The sequence below is a fragment of the Atractosteus spatula genome, chromosome 4 (assembly GCF_055471065.1).
Source record: "Atractosteus spatula isolate fAtrSpa1 chromosome 4, fAtrSpa1.hap1, whole genome shotgun sequence".
NCBI lineage: Eukaryota > Metazoa > Chordata > Actinopteri > Semionotiformes > Lepisosteidae > Atractosteus > Atractosteus spatula.
In genome coordinates this window covers 13,186,979-13,214,892 of record NC_142709.1, presented here as the reverse complement: position 1 = coordinate 13,214,892, position 27,914 = coordinate 13,186,979, and the positions used below count along the sequence as shown (strand labels likewise).

General features: G+C 40.6%; 2 protein-coding genes across 2 annotated transcripts; both read left to right on the top strand.

The window, feature by feature from the left end:
• The first annotated feature begins 675 nt into the window (after window positions 1-675).
• LOC148835853 (ornithine carbamoyltransferase, mitochondrial-like) lies at window positions 676-7,139 on the top strand. Its single transcript, XM_088913103.1, has 7 exons — window positions 676-680; window positions 2,467-2,620; window positions 2,736-2,858; window positions 4,327-4,380; window positions 5,064-5,213; window positions 5,662-5,834; window positions 7,040-7,139. Exons 1-7 carry the CDS (start codon window positions 676-678, stop codon window positions 7,137-7,139), a joined length of 759 nt encoding a protein of 252 aa, XP_088769229.1.
• Window positions 7,140-9,992: 2,853 nt separating this feature from the next.
• LOC148835852 (ornithine transcarbamylase, mitochondrial-like) lies at window positions 9,993-26,288 on the top strand. The gene is made up of 10 exons (XM_088914832.1): window positions 9,993-10,230; window positions 13,047-13,185; window positions 13,590-13,671; window positions 15,492-15,579; window positions 18,159-18,312; window positions 18,428-18,550; window positions 20,539-20,592; window positions 21,188-21,337; window positions 21,822-21,959; window positions 26,141-26,288. Exons 1-10 carry the CDS (start codon window positions 10,160-10,162, stop codon window positions 26,198-26,200), a joined length of 1,059 nt encoding a protein of 352 aa, XP_088770958.1. The 5' UTR covers window positions 9,993-10,159; the 3' UTR covers window positions 26,201-26,288.
• The last annotated feature ends 1,626 nt before the right edge of the window (window positions 26,289-27,914 follow it).

Sequence of the window (27,914 nt, the reverse complement as noted above, 5' to 3'; positions counted from 1 at the left end):
TGATATTTATTTTGTTGAAAAAGATATTATGTTAAGTTTCAGCCCCAGTGAAAACAATATAAAAATTTCGTTTGTAATAAATTTAATTATTATACTGGCACGTTATCACATACATAAAATGAAGTGGTCTGGGAGGTACCCTGTGTTTGAGTATTTTAAAATGGAAGTAAAGGGGTATTGGCAGACTATTTCGAAATGCAAAAATATGAAAGCGGTGCGGACATTATTTTTATTTAATTTGTTTAATCTTTTTTCATAACTTGAATTTATGTAGTAGTATGTACCCCTGACGATATTTTTGTTTTGAATTGTTATATGTACTCTTGTTTGTATTGTAATGTTTGTTCTTTTGTTAAGCATCAATAAAAAAAAAAATCCTCAATCGATTAGTACCGTACATAAGTTTTCGAGATCCTGTAATTTAACCCTATGAACACATTTTACGTATATTGAACTACACTTGCAGCTCATTAATCTTTTTATTTGAAATAATATTAATGTTAACAATTGAGTGCAAATGTTACTGTGAGATATGTGTGAAACCCATTGCAATAGCACATGTGCAATTATGGTTCAGGAATGATAAAACACGTTATAATTAAGTAATCCCTATTCATAAAATCAACTGATCTGTCTATATTTCCTTTCTGATATGTGGATAACTAGTCTGTGAATATGACGTAAATTCTTTCCCAGCCTCTATTTTAACTGTGAAAGTCCTGCATCAGTTGTGAGAAACGGCAGTACTACAAAAGCGCTAATGCATAGATCAGGAATTCTGTGTAGGCTTTTGGTGGTCTTAGACACCGCACCCTCTTCAATCCCAGACATCCTGAACAGTGCAGTTCTTAGGCTCTTCCCCTGCCCAGTTTTCTCATAGTCCAGCTTCTGGGGGGTGGAGAAGATGATGCCAGAGTCTTCCTGTAGTGCTCTCTGTCCACTCAATGGAGTCCTTTCCTGGGTAGTGGTGCCACTGTGTTCCCCCAGTTTCTTTTCTGCGTCTCCTGAGTGAGTCTACCCTCTGGGGCTTATGTATTTAGTGTGGGCAGAGATAATGGCTTAGTCCTAATTAACACGTAGGTGGCTATTGGTAACAATACACTGTCTATTCTTCCCCTGTTCTGGAGCCCCCTCCCAGTTACAAGCGTAGTTAAAACCTGACATGCAACTTCATATCTTGCCTCTGAACTGTGAAGTAATTGCCTGGCCTCTGATATGAGGTGAAGCACAAAGCAAACAAAATAGGTGTATTCCTGAAGCTTTCTGTATCAATGCTTTGAAGTAACCAGTAAAATATTCTAAATCAAGTAAATGAAAAACCAGGTTGTATATTATTACTGTGAATACCATTTCACCTGGAGTCTTGGAATTTTTACAGTGTGAGAAATGGAACACTTTCAACCCTCTGATTGGCTTGAATAAATGAATAATTGAAATATTTGAAAGGTACATTTTGATGTTGGTTATTAACTTTCCCTAATATATTGCACAGATTCTCCAGTGGTCGTCTTTCTTAAAACTGTTTAATGAAAGTGCTGAACTGGATTTATCATGACTAATAAGTACACAAACTATGTCCAAAACAACTCCACACTGTTTTCCCAGCTCTTCCTTTGAGTCTTCTTGTTGTTGTTGTCCCATGTATTTTTTTAATTTATGACGAGTGTCTTAATTAGTCTGAATAGAACTGTGAGCTTTGTTGCTCTTACAGCACAAACACAAAAATCTGCCCATCATGCAGTTTCTAGTGGGCAATATTGTCAGTACTGCAGTGGCAAAACCCGCACGGGACTGCATTACCAAATTAAACCACACGAGGGCAGCCCTACCTACTAGGACCCTGGAATGAGATGACTTGTACTTTTTCACCATTCCTTACAATAATCCCTTAAATTCGTTTTGCAAAAATTCACAGGGGAGGTGTCAGTGAGGAAAACCACCTATGTCCTAGATAAGCAGTAAGAGAAGAACTGCATCATCCCACTACCCAGAATAGCTTTATAGATGGTAGGCAGGTCAAACCAATTTTTGATTTTTTTTTAATTCAAGAAGATTAGTGGGTTTCAGTCTGGGTTTGGGAAGGTAAATGGATGGGAGATAAGAGACATGTCAGAGCCAGTGCAGACGCTGCTATAGATTGAGTCTGTGAAGCCTGGTCTCTGCTGTGCAGTGTGCTGATTAAATTGCAAAAGCATAGATACACAGAGCTGTAGCATAGCACTACCTACAGTGGTCTAATACAGTGCACTTTTGGAAGCAGCTATCTGTATATAATAATTAGTATTTTCACTACATACTGTACTTAACACCTCTGCCATAGAGTTATTCCTGGTTCTAACTTCAGTGAAAGTGACTAAGAGTGTTTCTCCACCTGAAAAATGGGGTGTCTGGCTGCGGGTTCCCTGTTTGAGTTCTAGTGAAGGTTAAAGGTTAAAGGCTGGTGCTAACAGCAGTGTGTCTTCTCAGGGTGCTGTCCGGACTCACTGACCTGATCCTCGCTCGAGTCCACAGCCACGCCACCATTGAGGAGCTGGCCAGGGAGGCTGCTGTTCCTGTTATCAATGGGCTGTCAGACCTGTGTCACCCCCTCCAGATACTGGCAGACTTTCTCACTCTGCAGGTAGGTCTGCACTGCATATACTGTACACAGCGTCCAGCCCTCCCTAACAGTGTCGAAATGAGAACATTCATGAAAAAGCAGTGTTGGAGTCACCCTTTCTGTCTTCTTTTTAAAGGAGCACTACGGTTATTTAAGTGGGCTGACAGTGTCTTGGATCGGCGACGGCAACAATGTGCTCCACTCCTTCATGGTGACAGCAGCCCGGCTTGGAGTCCACCTCAGGGTCGCCACTCCTAAGGTCAGGCAGCTACAAGCAGTTTATTATATCTGCATTGCCTTGCAAGTATTTTGAGACCCTTGCACAGTTTTCATTTTCTTGGTTTAACATTTGTTGTAATGACACTTTGAAGTAGCAGTCAATATGTTATACACCTGACTGAGGGCAGCAGGGTAGTCTAGTGGTTAGCATTAGTGCCTCTCAGCATTGGTTTAATACCAGACTTAGGGTGCTGCCATCACGTTTGCATGGTCTCCCTGTGTTTGCATGGATTTCCTCCAGGTGCTCCAGTTTCCTGTAGTCTAAGAAATACTGGTACTGTAGGTTAATAGACCTCTGGCTCTGGTGTGAATCTGTGTGAGTTTGTGTTTGTGTCTGTCTGCCCTGCGATGGACTGCAGTCCTGTTGCTAGAAAATGGATGGATACACAACTGAATCCACACAATCAAGGGGGGAAAAAACAAAAAGAAAGACGTTAATAGATAATTATATAGAACAGGAAAATGTTGTGATTGCATAGGTATTCAAAGCCTGTGTTGTGGCATTATCATAACAAGCCACAAAATTAGTTGAGTTCAAATTAGTGGCTCACATGATTTCAGAATATATACATTTAATCTGAAGCAAAGATTGAATCACATATACTAAGGACCTCTCTGGACTGCTCAGGGATAAAGGGGTATAAACGCACAGCTCAGAAGAAGGGTATAAAAACATTTCGAAGACTGGCGGTACCTTTTATTAGTATGTTGGCGTTGATCATTAAAAAATGGAAGGAACTCAGACCTAGATCAGGCTGTCCCTTCAAACTGAGCAGATCAAGAGGGAGGAAAGGGGTTAGGGATACCACTGTGAGGACAATGTCATCCTAGAAAAAGTTACAGTACAACGTTCAGTGGATGGGATGGGAGAAAATGTGTCAAAATATGGTCAGTCCTTAAAGAGGGCTTGTATGGAACTGAAAACACAAAATACAAAAATCCTGTTTGGGGTTTGCAACAAAGCACCTACTGTAAGTGATCCTGCAAACATGTGACAACATGTTTCGTTTTGCCAGAAAAGACAAAATTAGAACTTTTGGGGCAAATGGCAAAGTCTTTAATTTTAACCTTACCCAACACACAGTAGTTTGTCACTCAGATAACACCATCCCTGCTATCAAGCATGCTAGTAAGGGCACTGTAGAAGCAGGTTTTAAGGTGGCGTCACTTATTCTGTAAAATAACAATTGCCAAATGGATATTTATATATATTGTAAAATAGTACTAATTTAACCTAAGTCCTTCAAAACCATGATTCGGTATATGTACAATCTAATGTGAGTCATTTCATTGAGTAAGTATGTAAGGATGGACTTAATGATGAAAAGCAGTTTTATGATTCTTAAAGATCATTTTAAAAAGAACAATATGAGTATGTTTGCACCAGTAATTAACAACTATTATTAATTTTGTGCAGAAGATTAAAATTATGTTTTTGTGCATCACAGAGATATGAGCCTAACACAAGTGTCATTCAAGAGGCTATACAACTCTCCAAACAGGTTTTTGTTTATCATTTGTTTGTATGACAGGTGATGGATTTTCCTGCTTTAACAGAGCCAAGCAAACCCCAAGCTCATTAATTTTATCCGAAAGGGGAATTGTATTGATGTCATATTGGAATGAAAGTTTCCTATTAAAATGCCTTAAATTATTAATGGCGTGGATGAACCTGTTCAAGCCTACTGTAAATCATAGTATTATTTACCTCTTTTCTCTTTTCCCCTTTTGCAATAACATGAAAGTACATTCACTAAATGGTAGACTGTTGGAAAACATGTTCGGCTGTTTGATTTGAATGAGGCAAGTTTTTGTTTTTAAAAAACAAATTTCAAAGTGTGCGACATGTATACCACCTATCGATGCAGGGTAAAAACAAAGATTGTACTTGAAAATGAAGAAGGTGTTCAGAGCTCTATAATCGGACCTTTCTGTGCCACTCTGAAGTACAGTACACACTCAGTTCAGAATACCTTCTCTCATCAGGTTAATTTTGTGACTAGTGTGAAGAAAGACACTCTGTGATACCCTCTGTAGAGTTCCAGGATAGATTTTGCCATGAAAACAAATGACCCAGTAATAGCTTAAAAAAGTTTTTTTTTTAGTACTTGAGTGTTTCTGAGATCTATGAATAAGACAACAAGTCAGTAACCTTATTACATGTTTCCTACAGTATATCGATCAGTGTGGAACCAAATTCCTCCTGACTCATGATCCACTGGAAGCTGCTCACGGGAGTAATGTGTTGATAACGGATACATGGATAGATATGGGCCAGGAAGAGGAAAGGAAACAGAGGCTGCACGATTTCCATGGTTACCAAATAACCATGCAGGTACAGTAAGCACCAAGCTTTAGGATTCAGCCCCAAACCTAGAGAAAGATAATAATAATTCCTTACACTTACTGTATATAGCACTTTTGTGGATCAACTACAGTCTTCGATACCATCAAAATACTGGGTGGCAAAGAGGCATTGCTGTCATAGAGGAAGCACATACAGAAACAAAACATTAAACCCCTTCTCTTTGAAATGTATTTGAGATGTAGGAGAAGACTATGGAATAAAAACTAGAGATGAAAGCCATCCTTCAAAATCTCCATAGCTCATGCCTGAAGACAAGGTAAAGCTAAAGCTTTTGGCAAGACTTGATGAACTATTAAATCTCTACTTCTAAAAGATACAAAATATTTCAAACGGATTTTGACTGACAACAGCCACCTGTCAAAACAAACACATTCAGTTGAGTTCTTGTCATTTTTGTAGCAGAGCGAGACAGGAGCAGGGGGACTGGTACACTTGTCCTCGGTCTCCGGACTGGACGTTCCTGCACTGCCTGCCCCGCAAACCGGAGGAGGTGGACGACCAGGTTTTCTACTCCTCCCGTTCCCTCGTCTTCCCAGAGGCGGAGAACAGGAAGTGGACTGTCATGGTACGATTAAGCTTTGTTAAAAAGTTTACTTTATTCTGTGTATTTTTGTATTGCCACAACAAGAAAGGGTGCAATGAGCTGCTCTGTTGAATGGCTGAGTGTCTACTCAACTGTGTGCAATGTTAGCAATGTTACCAGGAGGGTCCCCCATTTTCAGAATTTGGCCTTAGTTGCTTTAGGCCTCATAAATTTCAATTGCTGTTCCCAAGAAAGAGAAATCACAGTTATAATTAACATGGTCTAGTCCAAGGTGTACTGAAGAAGATCTTTTCTTTAATGGTTTGAAAATAATTAAGCATTTCACTAAGAATAAAACACAACAGTTTGACGGGATGAGATGAAAGATTATTGTTTTCATTAAAAGCTCCAGAGACGGGAAATGTCTGGTCAGGATGCAGCTATTGCTGAGCAGAATCTGTTGCCTAAATACAGACAGGGCTTTGTCTTACTTTCGTTCTGTTCAATCCCAAACCTAACTTTGGCAGATTGGGTACTGTGGTGGATAAGAGCTAACCCTTCATCCCAGCCAAGTGTAACAGATTCTAGTGCAGCTGCCAGTTTATTATTATTAATTCATTTGGCTGCTGGTTTTATCTGTAGAGATTCCCATTTGTGTTCATTTATGCAACTGGCCATTTTACTGGACAATCTCAGATAAGGACCTTGCCTAAGGTCACAGTATTACAGTCCCACCCAGGTTTTTAGCGCATGAACAATCAGTTGTGACCAGCACTCTAATCACTACCGCACAGTGCCTTTTTAACTGCAAAGTGTGTTCTCGTTTGGCTAGTAGAAACTTGCCCAATCTCAAAAGACTCCAAAGAATTCAAACTGAGCAATGCTGAGCTACATTCTCACCAAATATTGTTGAATGTAAGGGCAAGAGGATAGGAAAGACAGACTCTCTGCATGATAAGCACCATACTTAATTGCTAATAAAGTCTAATCATATCTTACTTCTCATTGTAACATAAGCCATTCCAGCATGACAAATGCATTTAATAAATAATATCTTCATATGTAATCCTTTCAGTACATAGCATGCAGTGCAGTGTTAGATTTGCAGCTTGATTACCAGAAGGTAATGACTCTGACCCTGACTGCCCTGGGCTTCAGCTGTTGCCTATGCAGACGATACTACATATATTGTACATTTCCAAGCTTGTTAAAAACAGAGGTTCCCTTGTTGTTGTTTTTTTTCCACACTTTTTCGTCTTGTCATTTCCAGGGGACTGATGTTGTCCTTGCTGACAGATTACAGCCCCCAGATCCCAAAAGCCCAATTTCCGATCCTGAGATGCAGAGGATGTTACTTCTTCATTAAGTAGCATAAACATTTTTTAGCCTGTTCCTACTGTATTTATATATATAATAATAATAATAATAATAATAATAATAATAATAATAATAATTCCATACACTTATATACAACATCAGCTATCAGTGGGTAGAGAACAGAGTAATGAAGCCAATTCATAGATGGGGACTTTTAGGAGGCCATGATTGGTAAAGGCCAATGGGAAATTTGGCCAGGACTACTAGGGTTACACCCCAACTCTTTTCGAGAAACGCCCTGATATTTTTCTAATGACCACAGAGTGTCAGGACCTCAGTTTTACCAGTTTTACATCTCATCCGAAGGACGGCACCTTTTTAGGGTATAGTGTCCCCCTCACTATACTGGGGCATTAGGACCCACACAGACTGCAGGGTGAGTGCCCCCAACTGGCCCCACTAACACCTCTTCCAGCAGCAACTTAAGTTTTTCCCAGGAGGTTTCCCATCCAGGTACTGACTGGCTTCACTTCACTATATAAATATATATATATCATAAATAATATACTGTATATATTATTTATCTTAAACACTAAACAAATACTATTGTATTAAAGTGATTGGAGGCAGATGTGGGGTTTGCAGGAGTGCCCTTCAACTAGGCAGAGTGACCCCTGTGGTTCACCTAACTGTCACGAACATGGACTGAAATCCGTGTCAGATCTTGTAGAAGACCCTATGCGATGTGGTAAGAGCTGGAAAAAACAGGAGGCATGGTAAAAGGGAACACACAGGGGTTTAATAGTGCACAAAATAATAGTGACAGTCTGTGAGACAGTGAACGGGGAAGACAGAACGGCATCCAAATTCAAACGGGTCCAAAGGCAGGTCAGGGCACAGTCCAAGAGTCCATCAACGAATAATCCATCCTGGGATGCGACAAGGTTAAAATCCCCAGGAGAGGGGAGCACACGGACAGGCACAACATGGAGGTCCAAGGGTGACGGGGCGAGGTCCTCCAGACCCCGGGCTTGGAAAGCGGGAGGTGTCGGGGATGAGGCCTATGCCCTCAGGAGACGGATGTAGGGTTTTCTTGTGCTAGGCGGGCCTCGCGACATCCTTACCCTAATGATGAGCCAGGAGGACTGGAGGAGCTGGTCTTTAAATAATAAAGAAAGCTAAGAGGGTACACCTGGGGAGCATAACAATCACAAGGACAATAATGGGAGCAGTGGAGCGCCCTCTAGGGAGAGATGTCGGGCATGACACTAACCCCTGCAGGAGGGGGAAGTGAATGGACTTTTATCTTCTAACTGGCACTACGTCTTTCTTGTACCTGTCTCAACCTGCGATATATAAGTAGGAGACTGAGAAAATAGAACGTGGTTAAAGATGTTTTATGATTGCCGCAAGTCAGTGCCTAAGAACAGCTGTGAGACAAATAACTGCCAGTCTTCATTTCTTTTCTCATTCTGAAAGGCATGTTACAAGCATAAGGCTTTCAAGAGCAATATTTCAGGTTCTTCATAAACGCTTATGAAGAAACACTACCACCCACTTGAGTGTGCCAAATAAACGTCTACACACACACCAAAAACGGTTTCATATAAAAATGTCAGTCTTCATTTTTTCCATCCATCCATCATCAAAGAGCTGCTTATTTGTAGCAGGAGTCACAACAACCCATGAGCCTGCCAGCAGAACAGGGCACTAGACAGGATTATACCACATTGGAACTCACACACGAGATCATGAAGGGACAATGTAAAGAGAAAATTATCTTTGGAAAATGGGAGTGCATACAGACTCCACACAAAAAGTGCACTTTGAAAGCACATGGTTCCTGTAGTATTCTTGAAATGCATGTTGACTTTCAGAGAATGGCATCCCTTCAAGTTCTCTAAATATCCCTTAAGGTGGTATTCACAAAGCTCTGAGCCTAGTGTCCCAGAACATGATGCGTGCTGAGTACAAGACAAGCAACTCAGTGTGACAAGAACCTAAACTTCACTAACACCGGGCTTGAGCACTGGTGCATTAAAGTTACAAATTTCATAAACATTGCTGTCACCTAACAGATTTAGGTTTGGCACATAATTGCATAAAGATTAACAAACTCATACAAAATCAACATGCTGATTAAAACATCATTACATCACAGAAAAAAAAAACTTCACATTCTTCAACTTCACATCACAAAAATCGAGACCTGTTCTTCTCTTGAATACTGTTCTCTTGATCTCTTAAATATTGTAAAATCCCCATGTGTAAAACTACATTGGAAAAGGAATGCAGAAACATGATAAATGTAAATGTCATTTTAGAGAAAGAGTAGTCTACTCTCTTCTCACATGTTGAGGCATTTTGATCATTAGGATAATGCAAATGATGGAATAGGTGTTAAAAAAAAGAAATCAGTTTATAAAGAATTAAAGTAACACTGATAGTAAAATTCTCCTCCCCAGTCCCAGTTTCCCACATCTTCCAGCTCCAAAAGTATAAAGAAGACCATTCTCCAGTGTCAGAAAGAAGACACGTCTCAGTCTGAAATCAGCAAAGTACAGTACACTAAATTACTATCATCTAGACTCTGTGAATACATATCATACATCTGCCTGCTGACTTCCTTAGGAAAGACTAAAAGTATGTTCAGAAAATGCGGCTGCTCTTAAGGTTCCCGCCATTAACTCAACAGCTGGGCAATGAACCCTCTCAGTCTTTTATTAATCCAGCATGTCTATTCTTGCTTAAACCCCTACTTACGCCGCATTACACACCAAGTTCCACCTTGCCCTAGATGAGCCGCAATAAATCATTCAGACGTTTCTGATTTTTAATGCAAACTTTCAGCTTTGCCTTCATAGGGATCTCCAGTTCATATTAGACCACTCCCATCGTTGCAGCCATTCGTTTGGCTTAACGGGAACCTACATTTAACTTGACGGGTGCGGTAGTGGTTGGAAGTTGGAATACCTAAAAGGTGTACTAGAGCAGAGATATATATATTTTTTTATCAATGACGTTAGCTTTTGATTGTAAAATTTAGAAACAGCAGAGTTTTCGGAAATTGGCGATGTTTCATCTCAGGAAATCATTGGCCTTTGCTTGGAAAACGTTTCCGGGCATGCACGTACGAAACTTTCGGTAAGCGGAATTTAAGAAGTTATTTTTTTTCCTTAGGGTAGGTACATAGTCATGTCAGCATATTTACAAATACCTTTTGGGAGTAAAATGTGCATTTATAACTGTAAATGTGTATTTGTAGTAGTATGTAGTGTCTTGGTCACTATAGGATAATAAATCCCTTGAAATACAGTATAGTGGTTATTTTGAAGACTAGTGAATGAAAACCGTCCCTGTTTTATTTTTACAGTAAAATATTAGTTGTAGTGTCTGTGACGTTTATTGAGTTGATTGATCACAATCATACATTTACCATGATTTTACTGTTTTGCGACACGTTACTGTGGATGTACTGTACTATGGTAAATCTACAGTATATCACAATAAACTTTTCAAGCGCGATTTGGACTGATGTTATCGATCCAAAAATGGTGAGCAGTGAGGAACACATACAGTTATACAGTATCTTCCTTCAGAACAGAATATTAAATTTAATCTTAATATTTTCGGTTTAAGATTAATGAGTCAAAGGCATTGCAAGGGGCCGGAAAAACTTCGGAATGCAATTTATTAGATGTGAGAACAATAAAAGCATTCGCTCAAATTGGGAAACTCTATGCAGAAATCAGTCTTACGTTTTTTTCTCTTTCATACCGTTTCCATGTATACTAAGCATCAATTAACATCAGCCGGTATTCTTTTTGAAGAATAAATAGGCCTACACAGATTTGTGAAACGGATTAAATGTTTTACTCACATTATTTGTGATTGATTACTTATTCATGACCGCCTGTGTACACTCACGTGACTTTAACTGTTGCTTAAGCACTAAATCATCTACTTTTCGTGAGAATTCATTGCGTACTGGTGATAAGTCGATATAAACGTCAGTAGCGTTTTCCCGAAACCTCCTACAATTATCAAACTACCTGCACTGTGTGAATGTTTTCACAACCTTCCCTTTGTCATTTTTACGCCAATTATTTTCAGACACGAATATTCTCAACCCAAAGGCATTTTAAAGACCGCAATTTGTGAAATTTTTCACAGCCTTAATGTAATGTAAGCAATCAGCCAACGGTCTTTTAATAAATCATTGGTAAAGTTTATTAGCTAGACAGGCTGAATGGGCTCTTGTTTTTTGTAACATTTCTGGAATGCAAAACCATTAGACACTATTGATGAATAAACAGCCACCCCATACCACAGAGTATAGAGTAATAGCTATGTTTGAAAACCAAGAAGACAGGAAGGAAGAGTACACCTTTTCTCAGGATAACTCCCCTCATAAAGAACCATAAGTACCAGTTCCAATATGCCAAAAAAAACAGTCTTGGAGAAGTGTTAAGTTTCAGAACCAATGTGAAATGAAACACTGGAAAACCAAATGAAGTTTGAACCCAGTTCTTACAGGCTTCATGTGTTATTCTACTGCAGGTGGTTCGCATGAACACGTATTGAGCAGTATTTCTCACATTGTGAACGTACTGTATGCAGCGGTCCTGCAGTGTTCCAGTTGCTGTGTAATTGTGCATCAATCAAAAAGCTTTATAAAAAGTTTATAAAAAGACAATTAACTAGGTTTATGTAAAGGTTGTGAACATGTTTACAAATTGCGGCCTTTAAAATGCATTTGGTTTGAAGGCTTTCTGTGTTTCCTTTGCAAAGGTATTGACATCAGAATCTTCCTGTGTGGGGGAAGAAAACGACATAAAAATGACAAAGTGCAGGCAGTGAAAACACTCACAAATCACTTTATACACAATGCAAGTGTTTTCATAACTCTAGGAGGTTTTGGGAAAATGCTATTGACGTTCCAAAATGAATATTGAACTTCTAGCTAACTTCAAAAGGTGAAAATAGAGAAAGAAAAGCACAGAAGTGTGTCCAACATTAAGCGATAAAGGACCACCTTGAGTGTAGAGACCACCTTGAAGGATTTTGGCGAGTGTGGTTCAGATATACAGAACAGTATGCTACTGTAAGTATTTGCTGTATATAGAACAGATCTGTCAGTGGAAAGGTCCAAGTGTGGCGGTCTGGCCAGGAGCAGACACTACCAAATGACACCAGTAGTGACTGGTGCTCCCCTGACTGCAAGGCGCTACTTTGATCAAGTCCTGGGACCTCACTTGCTGCCCTTGCTGTGATCTCACCTAACATCACAATATGGCAGCAAGACCACACATGCCTTTATACTTTATACTCTTGCAAAAAGAGCATGTGATACTGTAGGTTATGCTGTAGATGCCCTACTCAACAGACTGGAGCCCAGTTGTTTATTTATGGGATGAGGTGTGGCATCTAGGGCTCAGAGACCAGTGAACAGGCAAGAGAGCTGTCAAGGCTCTACCCAAGTAATAGGGTAGAATCCAATGAGACTGCATTCACAATTTGGTCCAAAGTATGCACCAGAGATATTTTTATCATACAAGTATCTCCACATCTGGATGTACTGTATAAATTGATATTGTGCTTCTAGTGGTGACCACACATGCATGTTATCCTGTGAATTTACTGTGGACCCCTGGCTGATGAAGAATGTTAATCGGCAAGATGGATTAATGTTGTCTGTCTAAAAAAAAGTCAGTGCACGTGCTACAAAAAGATACTAATTTTTCTAATAATAAGTTTGTGACTTTGTTGCTCTTATAGTCATAGATTTCTTTTGATGCTCAGTGTACATTGCATGCTGTAATGAGCGATTATTACTAATTGTTAGCAAACAACTGATTCCTGTGCTTAGTTCATGCATATTAAATTTATTCACTTGTGTAATTTGTGGGATGAAAATTCTGGTTGCATGGAAATTGAGTGTAGTAACTGCTTTTTTGCAGAGTTGGACAGGTTACCTTAAGTGCTGTAAACCTGAAGGGTCGCAGTTTCTTAACACTGAAGGATTTCACCTCGGAGGAGATAAAGTATCTTCTGTGGATGTCAGCTGACCTGAAACACAAAATTAAAGAGAAAGGACAGGTACAACATTTAACATACAGACTGTTAAATGTCAACTGGTCTGTCTTCATGTAATAATTGTGTTGCAACTTTAAAAAAATATATATTTTTAAAGTGGGACTGCTGTAACTGCAGTGAACATGGAAAATATTTTCTCTATCTCTGACCGTTAAAAAGCGATGTGTGAAAAGTAAACTGAAGCATTTGCCTGTGTTTCTTCAGTGACATCCATCTTGCTGTTCTAACACTAACCCTGGGTACAGCTGTGAATAAAAGCAGCTCTAATTATTCTTCCTTCAGGAAGAAGAGTGACATGGCAGCACAGTGGGGGCACTGTTACAGTATTTCTCTTTACTTGCAGTTTCAACAGTGAAGACAGCAGCGTCTTTCATTGTTAAAGTCTCACGGGGCCTTTTTCTCTACAGCATCTCCCTTTGCTTCAGGGGAAGTCTCTCGCCATGATTTGTGACAAGAGAAGCACCAGGACCCGGATGTCCACAGAAACAGGTTGATTTCTGGACCGTCCCGTACCAATACTTGTTTAAAACACATCTATTTTCTGACTTAATTAAGAATGTTATGTTACTTCAAGGCAAATATTGAACATATATTAATATTGGATCTGTTCCCCAATATAGTGTATACAACAGTATGTGTATACCCGAATTACTGTCGGGTACATGTTATTGGGTGAGATATTTGATGTAAGAGACGAGCTTGCATGATAACAGGCCTTTGCAATTTATGGTGTTTTCTGTGTTCTGCATTATTGTGTCAAACCTCCAGAGGCCTTGTTGTACATACAGTACATAATAGAAGTGCTGAATGGGATGTATCAGAACTACAGGCTACACAACGGAACCGCAGAGCCAGCACAATGCACATTGTCTGTGCTATATAATCATTGCATTCTTTCTGAACCGGCTCCACACTGTTTTGGCAGTCTTGCTCTCAACCCTGTTATCGGTCGAGTTCGATGAACAGGGGATCAGTTTTGTCCCCCGTTCAATTCCCAACACATCTCATTTCCAGAAGTATTTAAGGTTGTCTTATACTGTGCAAAAATAAGAATAAGAAATGTATTATTATAACTGCAGCAATTCTACGAAGTGAAAAATGAGAACCTTTTTTAGCAAGAGCATTGAGATTCCGTTGGACATACTGTACATGGCAGAAGGTCTACTATGAGAATTAGATGCCTAGTAGTGTGTTGCAATACAAGCTATTTATCTGTGACTGTATACCAGGCTCTGGTTGCTGTCTTGTGGAATTCTGTCCCATTCCCATCGAAGGAGCTGGGCAAGCTTGGGTCTGTTCACTGGTCTTTGAGCCTTAATTGCCACATCACAGCTCACTGCATCGTTTTCATTGAGCACAAATGTTCATTGGTGTTCAAGTCTGGTGCATAGGGCATCCACTGTTTAACTGTCATGGTCTCATCTCACATGAAAGCTGTTGTTACATGAGCATTATGAAGACTTGTGTTGTCCTGGCGGACATTTTGTCATATCTGGAAGAACAGCCAGTTGAGGTTCCTGGACTTGGCTAGTGTGTGCTATCTGGTTGCTTTTATTCCATGCAAATGGAGACATTCCTCCTCAGACCATCCAGACCTGACCATACCTGAACAAATCCATCTATTGGTTTGTTGTACACAATAATTCTGCAATATCATTCTGCCCATCAGGGTTGTATGGACAAAACTTTTTTAATTCATTGGTAAAGAAAAATTGACCCCACTGCAGAAGGGACACCTGAGGTAACATACTAACATACCAATAGCACAAAGGCCTTGGTCTCTTGATAAGCGTGTCAGATTAATTCATTTCTGTTTTTTCTTTCTGGGTTTTCACCAGGCTTGACATTCAACAGGTTTAATTGCCTCACTATTACTGCCCAATCCACTCTCTCGCAAATGAGGTGATTTAGTGCTTATTAGTGATGCACGGGTTGACTCACACTCTCAGGTTGGGTGGACTTGGGTTAAAAAAATGTATATTGGGTCTGGTGGGTGCGGGTTCGTTTCTCACAACTGCGGGCATAACTAGTGCTTATGCAACAGGTGCAGTCACTGAAGTGCATCATGAGTTGTCATTGATGTTCAATTAATCCACATTATGCATTTAATCGATGCCTGAAATCCATACTGTATAGATTTTATTCTTCTAACACCATACATTCAGAAATAAAGTGCTAAGCAACTTTTGATGCGCTTATCTATAATGTACACAGCTGTTGAATAAATGGCAAAACTTGGGGACTTGGTGTTGAGTGGTTTGCTAGGATGTATTCACTAAGATCTTTATTTGTTTCCTGTGCGAATGAAGGCTTTGCACTGCTGGGAGGGCATCCCTGCTTCCTCACCTCACAAGACATTCACCTTGGCACCAATGAGAGCACCACTGACACAGCCAGGTAGGTGCTGTGCCTACGGACAGGGTTAAGACTGGAGGACAGAGACTGAGCAACACTAATGACAGGATATAAAGTCCATAGAATGAGATGTATTGTTAAAAGGAAATTGAGTACAACCACACTGTACTTAAAATGCTGGGGGAAAAGTACAACTATAGATTGTTGCTCTAATGTTAAGACTTGTTTTACATTGTCTGCTTAACTGTTGTTTTCATCTGTCTCTATCCACATCCAATTACACTATGTGTCCTGTGTGCATTTCTGCTTTGATCAGCCGCACTAATGGTTCCAGCGAACCTGACTGCTCCAATAACAGTGTGAAGAAAATGCTTGAAGAAATATGTCACACAGCAGAGGAAAAAATTGCTTCACCAGTGGTCTCAGCACAACGCTAATTTTCTCTTCTCTGTACTTCGTGGCAAGCCTTTTGCTAAAAAATGTCTGTTTCCACAGTAATTAATGTGGCAGATAGCAATTTTAGCATTGACAGCAAGACAGAATTTTGAGATTACTTTTAATTACTGTAGTTGCACAACAAATCTGAATTGGAACGTAAGGCAGAAAAACTAGAAATAAAAGATTCATCTGAAAGGCATATCTGCTGCATGAGGTAGGTTAGGCTGTCAGATACAGTAAATTGTATAAGAAAGACTAGAGTCACTGCATGTCTGTCTTCCCAAAAAAGTGTCTGTTTGTTCTGTGACGAATTTAGTTGTCACGATTGGAAAAATCTTCTTCTATTGTCCTGTGCAGTGCTAGGTGATGCAGGTGACAAGTGGGCAGGACCTGAGGTTATAATTACACTATTGTTCTTGGCTGCCAATGTCTGTTGGGCGGAGCGGTGGCTCTGTGGCTAAGGATCTGCACCTGTGGCTGGAAGATTGCCGGTTCTGCGGCTGGCAGAGGAATCCTACTCCGTTGGGCCCCTGAGCAAGGCCCCTTACCCCAACTGCTCCAGGGGCACTGTACAGTACAATGGCTGACCCTGCACTCTGACCCCAAGCTTCTCTCCCTGTCTGTGTGTCTGATGGAGAGCAAGCTGGGGTATGTGAAAAGACTAATTCCTAATGCAAGATATTGTATATGGCTAATAAAGTGATCTAATCTTATCTCTGTTTGACTGGCACCCTGCTGTCCGTACTTAACGATACTCCACCATATGGCGAGAATGTTGCTGCTAATGAGTCACTTGCTGAATGTCTGGGGAGAGAAGAGAGCAGCTAAGTCTTAAGAACACTGGAGGGCAGCTGTACCACTGATGAAAGCCCCCTTTCCACACTCCTGATACCCACCAGGACAGGACAGATTCTCTCTGGCCCTTTTTTCCCCCAGTCGTTACGTCAAACTCCAAAATGTATACCCTGTTTTTTTACTTTTTCTTAATAGAGAACGATTACTCTTTTATGTTTTAGTGTTCTGCGCATTTCATTATTTTCCATTTATGAAAAACCATGAAGAGATCGAGATCTAGATCTACCAAATTCTTTTTGGTAGCTGGGGTGATTGTGGTGTTAGCTCTTCAGTGCTGTATTTTGGTTTTTGTGTAGGAAGTTATTCAAAACTTCAGACGTTTAGGGTGATTTTTGGTTCTAAGCTTGGAAATTAACTCTGTTATCAAGTCTCACAGTGAAAGGTATATATATTTTTTAAATTATTTTGCTTGAGTTGTCTGTGGACAACTGGCCTACTGTATGTTGTCTGTGTGGAAGCTGGCCTTTGTTGCAGCTTACAACACAAACAGTATCAGAAAGTCTTTACAGTAATGCAGAAGTAAAATGGACACAGGACTACATAATCAAGACAAGCCACAAGAGGGCAGCCCTTGCTACTGGGGTCTTCAAACTGAATGATCAGTCCTTCCCTTTCTTACCAGTATTTCCAACAATAAATGAAAATTGTATTCCAAAGAAAAGCGTTGGTCAGACCAATTTCCGAGTTGGCTAAATTTGTGAAATTCAGTGCGTTTCAGTATGACGTGGGTTGTGAAGGCAGATAGATGGGGAAATAAGGGCTGCTACAGATTGAGCACTTGTGAGTCTGTGAGGCCAGGTCTCTGCTGTGCAGTGTGCTGATTAAATTGCAATTGCAAGGATGCACAGAGCTGTAGCATAGCACTACCTACAGTAGTCTAATAAAGTGCACTTTGGGATGTTTTGGAAGCAGTTACCTGTACGTTTAGTTAATATTTTCACTATATAGCAACGCACAATTATTTAACACCTCTGCCATAGAGCTACAATATTCCTGGTTCAAATGTCAGTGACTGAGTGGGTAAGAGTGTTTCTCCACCTGAGAAGTGGGGTGTCTGGCTGTGGGCTCCTGGTTCTAGTGAAGGTCAAAGGTTAAAGGCTGGTGCTGATGTGACCGTCGCGGTTCTGCTCGTGCCCTCGCCACTACGCCATGGCGGTTTGTCCCGCAACACCTAGGCACGAACCCAGGTCTCCGGCGTCATGCAACAGGGAACCAGCCCCGCTGAGCTAAAGGAGACCTCCCCCAGCCCAGACGGCTGAGTTCCCTGTTATGCGCAGGGAGGGCGATGCAACCAGCTCCGCTACGCTGACAGCAGCGTGTCTTCTCAGGGTGCTGTCCAGACTCACTGACCTGATCCTCGCTCGAGTCCACAGCCACACCACCATTGAGGAGCTGGCCAGGGAGGCTGCTGTTCCTGTTATCAATGGGCTGTCAGACCTGTGTCACCCCCTCCAGATACTGGCAGACTTTCTCACTCTGCAGGTAGGTCTGCACTGCATATACTGTACACAGCGTCCAGCCCTCCCTAACAGTGTCGAAATGAGAACATTCATGAAAAAGCAGTGTTGGAGTCACCCTTTCTGTCTTCTTTTTAAAGGAGCACTACGGTTATTTAAGTGGGCTGACAGTGTCTTGGATCGGCGACGGCAACAATGTGCTCCACTCCTTCATGGTGACAGCAGCCCAGCTTGGAGTCCATCTCAGGGTTGCCACTCCTAAGGTCAGCCATCTGCCTAACGTGGAGCACACAGGCACTTTATATCATAAGTTCTGAGTGGAATTATACTCTATACCATTTTCTAAACCACCTTAGAATAGTTTTTTTCTGCTGTAAGAGTGACATAATCTTAGTGAAATAACCTACAGTACACAAGGTCAATATAAGAATCGCCAAAATAAAAAGCAATAAATGTAATAGGATATGCCACAAGAAAAAATTTGGAAACAGTGGGAAATTTTAATTACTCAGGGGATGGCTGACAAGGTTTCTCCACATGAAACGCACTGACACTGCTGTACTGTTAAAGTTCCTACTTATAGTAGTGGGTTCTTAACACTAAACAACCCAAAAGACAGACAATGGAAACATAAAAGACTTAGCTCTATTGAACTCTAGTAAACATAAAATAGTCGATACATGTGGGTAGCTGCTTCAGCATGTGTAGGCTGCAAAGGAACAATTAATAGGTGTAAGGTGTAAGCACCTGAAGTAGGCTCCACAGCCGAAATGTTGTGTTTTCTTTCTTCTCTTTTCAGCATGGAATAAACTTATTACTTGTTCCATATAGTCAATACTATGTCTTGTCTGAGACATCTGAAAGGTTTGTACCAGGCAAACCATTACACTTCTGAAATACCAAACAGTCATGGCATTTTCAGCTACTACCAAGTCTGTCCACCAACACCCAAGTGAGACACTACTTCCCCTTTATGTGTGTCCAGCCTCCTAGTACAACTGAAAGAGTTTCATACCTCCTTCCGCTATTGTCCCAGATGGGACACTTGCTTTGCAGACAGGTAAAAGACAGGTAAAAAGGGGGTTAGCCTGGGCTCAGCTGTTCAGGAAATGCCGTATAGAAACCTATGCCCTCAGACCATGGACAGGAGTGACCTGGTGCTAGGCGGGTCTCAGGACATCTGAACCTCAATGCTGAGCAAGGAGCAGAGCAGAAGCAGGAAGTAAATAGGCTACACAACAAGACACACCAGAAAGACATGAATGATCACAGGGAACTAGGAACAGGACAGAAGTAGAGCGCCCTCTAGGTGTACTGGGTGTGACAGAGTGAGGTAAATACACTATATAAGATACTGTACATAAAGTTGTGTGCAAAAATGTAGTTGCACCCCTGGTCAAATTGTATGTTTCAGTGAATCTCTAAGTGAAAAGAAGTTTCGCTTAAACTTAAACATGACATCTTTTTGCAAATGTTAACACACAATTAATATTTATTTGCTGGTTGTAACAGATTGAGAAAAAATATAAAAAGGGAATGTGACATGTACCAAATTTTGAGCACCTTTCCAATTGATTTATTACTACTTTTTTAATTTGTGTTAGTACGAAGGTGGTAACAGTATTATGCCCCCAGTCCATTAGAGACCTGACACAGTGCATAATGTCATTTTCTTGCACGTACCACTGGATTAACTAAGGCAGAGGCAATGATAAAATAGTTAATTAAAAAAAGGAGTATGACATTTAACTTTTAAATCACACTTGCTCCATGTGAAATGCAGAATGGACTTTAAGGTTCTCCTACGCTCAGGACTTGCTGTTAAGTAGAGTCCATCTCTTAATTGACTTACTGATTCAGGCCTTCATGAACTGCTGAAGACCAGGCTCCCCTCTCCTCTCAATGGGTGGTTCATTCCCCCTCCTCCTGTGCAGCCCCTCATCTGAGGAACTCATTGCCCAAATCCATTTAGAGACTCTGAGCTTGTTGATTTTTTTCAAAATTCGCTAATTAATTTAATGAAGGCCTACCTTTTTACTAAAACGATTAGTGTGTAATTTAGTCTTGCTCTTACTCACACTAAATTAGTTTGCTGTTCTTGTATTTTTACTTGTGTTCGATGTTGCAATGCTTTGCGTTTTAACATGCGCTCATAAAATGATTAGATGTGCTGAAGGAGTAATACTTCTAACTACTGTGTATTAATCATGTTCAGCAGTAACACTTAATTGTGTTTCTATGTGCATCACAGGGATATGAGCCTAATAGAAGCATCACTCAAGAGGCTGAAAAACTCTCCAAACAGGTTTTTGTTTATTGTTTGTTTGTGTGATAGGCGATTGATTTTCCTGCCTCAGCAGAGCCAAGCTAACCCCGAGTTCATTCATTTTATCCAAAGGGGGAATGGTATTGATGTCATACTGGAATGAAAGTTTCTGTTAAAATGCTTTAAATTATAAATGGTGTGGATGAACCTGATCAAACCTAAATCATAGTGTTATTTACTTCTTTTCTAATGTTTCCCTTTTGCAATAAAATAAAAATACATTCCCTAAATGATAAACTAGTTACTGTTGGAAAACACGTTCAGCTGTTTGATTTGAATGAGGCAAGGGACTGTGACAAAGACACAGGGCAAGTGACAAAATGAATTATGTGTTCAGAGCTCTGACATTAGAATCTTCCATGCCACTCTGAAGTTCAGAACACCTTCTCTCATCAGGTTAATAATGGAATAGTGTAAAGAAAGACACTCGATGAAATGCATTTTGTTTGACTGGGTACCAAGATGGATCTAGCTGAGAACTAATGATATAAAATTGATTTTATAGAGAGCTTCTGAGATCAATGAATAAGACAACAAGTCAGTAACCTCATTACATGTTTCCTATATCAATCAGTGTGGAACCAAATTCCTCCTGACGCATGATCCACTGGAAGCTGCTCGTGGGAGTAATGTGTTGGTAACGGACACATGGATAAGTATGGGCCAGGAAGAGGAAAAGAAAAAGAGGCTGCAGGATTTCCATGGTTACCAAATCACCATGCAGGTACAGTAAACACTGAGCTTGAGCAATCAGCACCAGCATTTCATTGACCTGTTATTAATAGAGAAGTAGGCTGAGGAAGACCAACAACATTTGAATGGTTTATAATCTTTTTTGGTAAAATGGAATTACTGTTGCGAGAGTTTGTTAGGCAAAAGTGCAGCAAGCTACAGCTGTATAAAGGCATTTTCTGCATATAATTAAATGTCAAATTTCTCCATGGAATTTGCCTAAATGTAGCAGTGTGCTGTAAAATGAAAAAGGATAGTGAAAGCGTTCATCACAATATTATCCTACATTCTCAAGCCTTTTTCTGCTGAACCATTAAAACTAATTCTGGATGTTTAAAATATATTTTAACTGAAAACTAACCTTCTGCGGAACAAACACAGCAACAACGCGTCTCTTTTCTGGGAAATGTGTCACGGTGGTGTTTGTAAAGCGAGACCAGAGCAGGGGGACTGGTACACTTGTCCTCGGTCTCCAGACAGGACGTGTGGCGGCTCCGGACTGGACGTTCCTGCACTGCCTGCCCCGCAAACCGGAGGAGGTGGACGACCAGGTTTTCTACTCCTCCCGTTCCCTCGTCTTCCCAGAGGCGGAGAACAGGAAGTGGACTCTCATGGTATGGTAGTGCCTTTTAATATTTCAACGCTGTTAGGTGACAGTTTGCATTCCTCGCTTTCCATTTTTTTTGTGCCATGGTGAAATCCTCATGAACATTTCTTCTTACTTCACACAGCTGGAAAAAAAAAACAGCTTTATCTGATGGTACACAACCGAATACAACATGACTGTCATTGCTGTGATTTTCCCCTCTTTTTAGAATATGGTCCTGTTTGACTTACGACTGGTAAGCCTCAACAGTAACGACAACAACAACAGTAACACCTGTAATAAACACACTAAAGTGCCAGGTTTGTTTTCACTGGTCTTTTCTGTAAAGAATGGCCAACCCAAAGGATGATGCAGTATGATAATAAATCACACAAGATGGATTTGACAGGATGACTGAAATGTTTGGTAGCCTTTTGGATATTTTGGGCTGCATGTTCAAAATACTTAGGCTCTCAAAGCATTCTTCAGTAATGAACTGGTTTGGTTTGCCTGTCTGTGTCAACATCTTACAATGCTGTGTAAATGACAAGACATTGTCTGGCTGTGGCAGAACTCTGACAGGGTAGGGCCTCCTGCCTAAACACAAACACACATTTTTGTTTCCCTAGTGATAAGTCACCCGGAGAAAGGTTCCACATCAGGACTTCATCACTTAAAAGCTAGTTTCTGGCACTGAATAGCCTCTTGAAAGTTCGTTTTGCTCTCAAGGCTAAGAGTGAAAGTGATGAATATAATATCATTGCAAGATACTGGACTTATAGCTGATTTTAAAACATCCAAGGACAGCAAACTGGTTGGACCTTTTAAAAGATTTTAAAAGTTACTATTTGTGAATGTAAAATGAAGTGCGTTCTTCTCCGTGTTTCCCACTTTTTGGTCTTTCTGTTTCACTGTTTTTCTACTTTCCTTATCCTGGATTCTCATGTATGGTCATGAAACAACTCAGGAAAACAGAAATGGAGAACTGGTGTGGTGTTTTTTACTGCAGATAGCATCAGAATAGTAAAGCCACTGTCTTTGCCATCTTCAGTGAATTGGACTGGTATGTCTGAGGTTGAATAAGTCACAACTGAAGATCTTTTTTTTTCAATTAAGATGTTGTGCCCTGTACATTTAAGTACCACACAATATCAAAATCAACTGCAGGAGTGGCCAATCTCAATTTATGTTCAGTTAAAGATAGACTGTATTATCAACCTCAAAATTATTTGAATTATACAGAATTAAAACAGAATCTGGCATGAGTAGAGTTTGTGAGTAGCAGAATCGTGACTAATAGAGTAATGAGATTCATTTTCTAATTGGACAATCTCCATGCCGAAAATAAAAAGTCATTGGTGTATCCTATCCAACTCTCTCTGTGCCGGATTGATTGCACATCTTTTTTTTTTTCATTGTGATTTTGTCCCCTATGAGAGTCTCCCCGACATGTCTAGGATTTCTAGAACAACCGAATCTTCTGAACCAGAAAAGAAAATCTTTAGTTTTTCAGATCGAACCAATAGTACAGAGAAAAATAAGACTATGTTATGTTAGTACAAGCACCTTTCCATTGTCTCTGTAGCCTATTCAGAAGATGGCATTCACAAAACTACCATCTTTTTTTTTTTAAGTCTTTAAAAACACCTTCTGCTTGGTTCCGCACCCTGATCAGTGTCAATGTGTGTGGTAGTGATAAGATGGCAAGGTGTGCTTTGTAAGGCTGTGTCTTGTGAGCATAAAAAAGGCAAGAGACTGCAGGCCTTCTGTGTAAGATACCGTGGCTGCACATACAGTATGTCAGAACAAAATAACAACCTGATTTTGTTTCTGATGAATATTGAGTTATACTGTATGTTAATAATGTAAATTTCATCGGGCCATTGGCATTCCTCTTGAAATCGGTTCAGTAATGTCTACGTTTAAAAAAAAACTAGAGCAAAAATTGATAAGTACTGTATCTCTGAAGCCCGAAAATGAAATAGTGGGTTATCCATGACTTCTTATATTTGGATTCTCATTTGATTAAGAGTGTTTTTTTATGCTCTGGAGCATAAAGTATAGTGTGTGTATACTGTACATGGATCAAGGTACAAGAAGATAAAAAGAACAGAAATTACAATTGGCTTCAGAAGTTCAGCTATAAGAAAGCTAGTCTATGAAGAACTGGCATTTATTTTTGTTTTCTGCTACTTTTATCACGGTGAGGATCTGAAGTTATTGCACCACAACAACACAAACAACACTACAGGTTGTTCAGCAGCTCTTTCTGGATTGCAGTGTACAGCAAGGCTCTCTGCTGACAGCCAGTATCTTTCTACCAGATCTCCAAGAGCCACCGCCACACGCCTCTGTCAACCCTAATAAGGGATAATGAGCCATTCCTTTCTCTTTCTCCTCCTTTATTGACTTTCTAAAATTGAGCATCCGCAGGGTTCGCGACAGGTTGTCAGGCTTTTAAAGTCTAATATAAGACACTACTGTGCAAGTTTTCAAGCTCTATTGTAAATTGTTCACATCTGGTAAAGAGAGACTTAGCCAGGCAGGTCCTAAAGAGGAATAATTTAGAATGTGCTTTGAGCTAAACCTCAGTTTAGTGAGATTCAACATTTATATTCTTGCCCTGCAAGAAAAACCACAATAAAACAGTCTCCTTTTAACGGTGATTGTTTTGTTCAACCAAGTTCTGTTTGACTGCAGGCTGGGGAGTTTCACCTTTTAAAGATGGTAGATTAGTTTGCTGTTTTGTGTGTGTGTGTGTAATTCTGTGGGTTAATCATAAAGATAAAGTTGCCGTGAGTCACTTAAATTTTTTCACGTTGGGAAAGAGACATGTTTGTACTGTAGGGGTTATGGAGTGCTCACATTTATCTGAGACTATACGTCATTGGTGAGTTTTAAAGTGGGCAGCATGGTGGCACAGTGGTTGGCATGGCGGCCTCACAGCGCTGGGGCCCTGGGTTTGACTGGGGTTCGACGGGAGTTTCTATGTTCTCCCTGTGTTTGTGAAGGTTTCCTCCCACAGTTCAAAGACTTACTGGTAGGCTGGATGGTACAGTAGGTTGAAATTGGCTCTGGTGTCTGTGTCTGTCTGTGTCTGTCTGTGTCTGTGTCTGTGTCTGTGTCTGTGTCTGTGTCTGTGTCTGTGTCTGTTGCTTGTCGAGATGCTGTCAGCTGCTTCAGGTTCCTCGGCGTGCAGATCTCCACCGACCTGGCTTGGACTCGCAACACTGTAGCGAATCTGAAAAAGGCACAACAGCGCTTGCACTTTCTGCGGTGCTTCAGGAAATGTGGTTTGGGGGAGCAGTTCCTCGTAAACTTTTACCGCAGCACCATAGAAAACGTCCTCACTAGTGGCATCACTGTTAGGTACAGCAGTACTACCGTGCACAACAGTGGTGCACTACAAAGGGTTGTGGCAACGGCACAGAGGATTATAGGATGCAATTTACCATCGATCGGTGAGATCCACACCATCCGCTGTCGCAATAAAGCCCAATCCATCATTCAGGATCCCAACCATCCCAGCCACAAACCATTCTCACCCCTGAGCTCTGGCAAGTGGTACCGTACTGTTAAAACACGGACCACTAGACTCAAGAACAGCTTCTATCCCACTGCAGTACACATTCTTAACAGCTAACTGCAGGGCCTCAGACTCCATACACATCTGCACTCTGCACTTTTTAGATGGTCTACCCTTTATTTTTTCTTGGTCTCACTACTACATATTTATTTTTCCACAATATATTTATTGTTTCTGTTGTCTACATTGTGTAGTGTTGTCTGTTGTACTGTGTATGTCCCGACAGATCAGGGTGATTAAGAATTCCAATGTACGTGTACGTATGGCAATAAACTACTCTGTAGCTTCCCCGAAACCCTAAATTGGAAAACGCAGTTAGAAAAATCGTGAATGAATGGAAGTCATTATGCGTAGTAGTAATGGCATTAGTTTAAGCAAGTGCAGAACACATTTTAAGCTGAGTGTTCATGTTCTGAATAGTTCAACAGGTTAACATAAGCAAATCAACATAAGGTCTTCTAGATTAAAAGACCTCGTGCTTAATTACAGTATTTTGTGCAAACTTGGAATCATACCAAGCCTAAGTGTGCTCTCATCAAATTGTATTGATTTCAAAGTGTATGGCAGATTAGCTGCCCTTCAGTCTTTTGTTACTAACACTTGTTTCCTTGATCTGTTTGCAGGGCCTGATGGTGTCCCTGCTGACTGATTACAGCCCCCAGACCCCAAAGCCCAAGTTCTGATCCAGAGGATCCAGGGAATGTTACCATTACTTGGAGGCAACATACTGTAACAGAAAGAAAAATAAAAACATGTGCTTGTAGACGTTTACTGCTAACTGTTTAGAAAATAATATTTGTGTTTTGAAAGGCATTTGTATTTTTTTCCATCTTCTTTTTGTGTTGGGCTGGAACAAGAAAGCCCTCTTCTCACCTGTTAAGCGTTTCTTTCCCTTACGTTCCAGAAGGGCCCGTCCCCAGTCCTCCCCTGTTCCAGCAGGACAATGCCATAGCATACTGTGCTAGAGCTACGAAGTCACAGATCTTCAAACAAGGCTGCCTTAACCAGCATTGTTTCCTGAGCTGAGCAGAAGCTGTTTGGTCCACATGTCTCAACAGGAGACAACTGCAACATGCACAACTTCAGCACGTGCCTGCAGCAGCAGCTCCGGTCTAGGGACGGAACACCCCACGGCGGTCTGTCACGAGACCAGTCTGTGCAGCAGTACTGCCAGGATTGTGTCGACTCTCAGGCAGGTCATATCCCGATTCAGCTTTGTTAAATTGAAGTTTTCATTAAAACGTGTTGTTATTCGTTGTTCTGTATTTCTTATTACAGAGTATTATTTTATGTATGTTTAAAAATGTTGATTAAATCTATTAGATCTGGTGTTGCATTTCTTCTGTGCATCAATATCTATATATACTGTATATGATCAGTTCTATAATACTTTATTGCACAGACGCATGGCAGAATTTAGTTATGCTGCTTAACATCACTGTTGGAGCTATATACCTGCGACGCTTGTTTAACACTAGGTTACAAATGCTGCCTAAGATTCTGTCACATTCCTCTTGTAGAGCCTAGATAAGCCTGAGCCCTAGGTGCCATACATTGTCATGACCTGTCCCACAAATGTCCACTGGTGCTGAAGTCTGGGCATCCACGGCATAAGTGTCACGTTTTCATCTCCCATAAAAGTCAGTGCTATGTTAGGCAGCTTGAGGCAGTGCATTACCACATCTTTCCAGTAGGACATCGGGCTAAGCCAGCAGGAAGGCAGTGGTTCACTCCCCAATGGAGCAGTGCAGTCAGATTCCATTGATCACTACAAGTGGAGTTCTATAGTTGCTATACCCTCTTGTACAGACCACTCTACCTGATTCTCCCCATCAAATGATCTGTTGCCCACAGAAGTTCACGTACAGTTGTGCACATCTGCACCACTCTTGCTGATGAATCGGCTTGGTCCCCCCAAAGCCTCGATTCATCACTAAAAAGGACATGCCTGCATTGCCGAAGAGACTATCTGAAATGTCTCCAGCTCAGCGAAGACTCGAGGATTCAGTTCATCACTCCTCATCAGCTCTCACTGCTGCTCAGGTTTCAGTGCTGTTGTAACAGTTTGTTTGAGTATAGCAAGGTCGGTCATTAATTAATCCAAAAATAATCGGGAACCAACATGATATGCTTTATTTAAAAAAAACTGCAGAATTTTTCATGCTCGGTACAGTATATATGAACTTTTTTTTCCATAGTATGGGTCCTAATACTTAATATCTTTGAGTGCAAGGGTATTTAAAAAAATAAAGTCATAAAATATAAATAGGGGAGTATAGTTGTGGTGTTTTACAAGATTTGTAATGTTTTTTGAAATGTTGAAACTTTTGTTATTCTTCATATGCAATGACAGATTGTTTTTTTCTAGTCATTGAGAGTTTTGAAAGGCTGTTATAA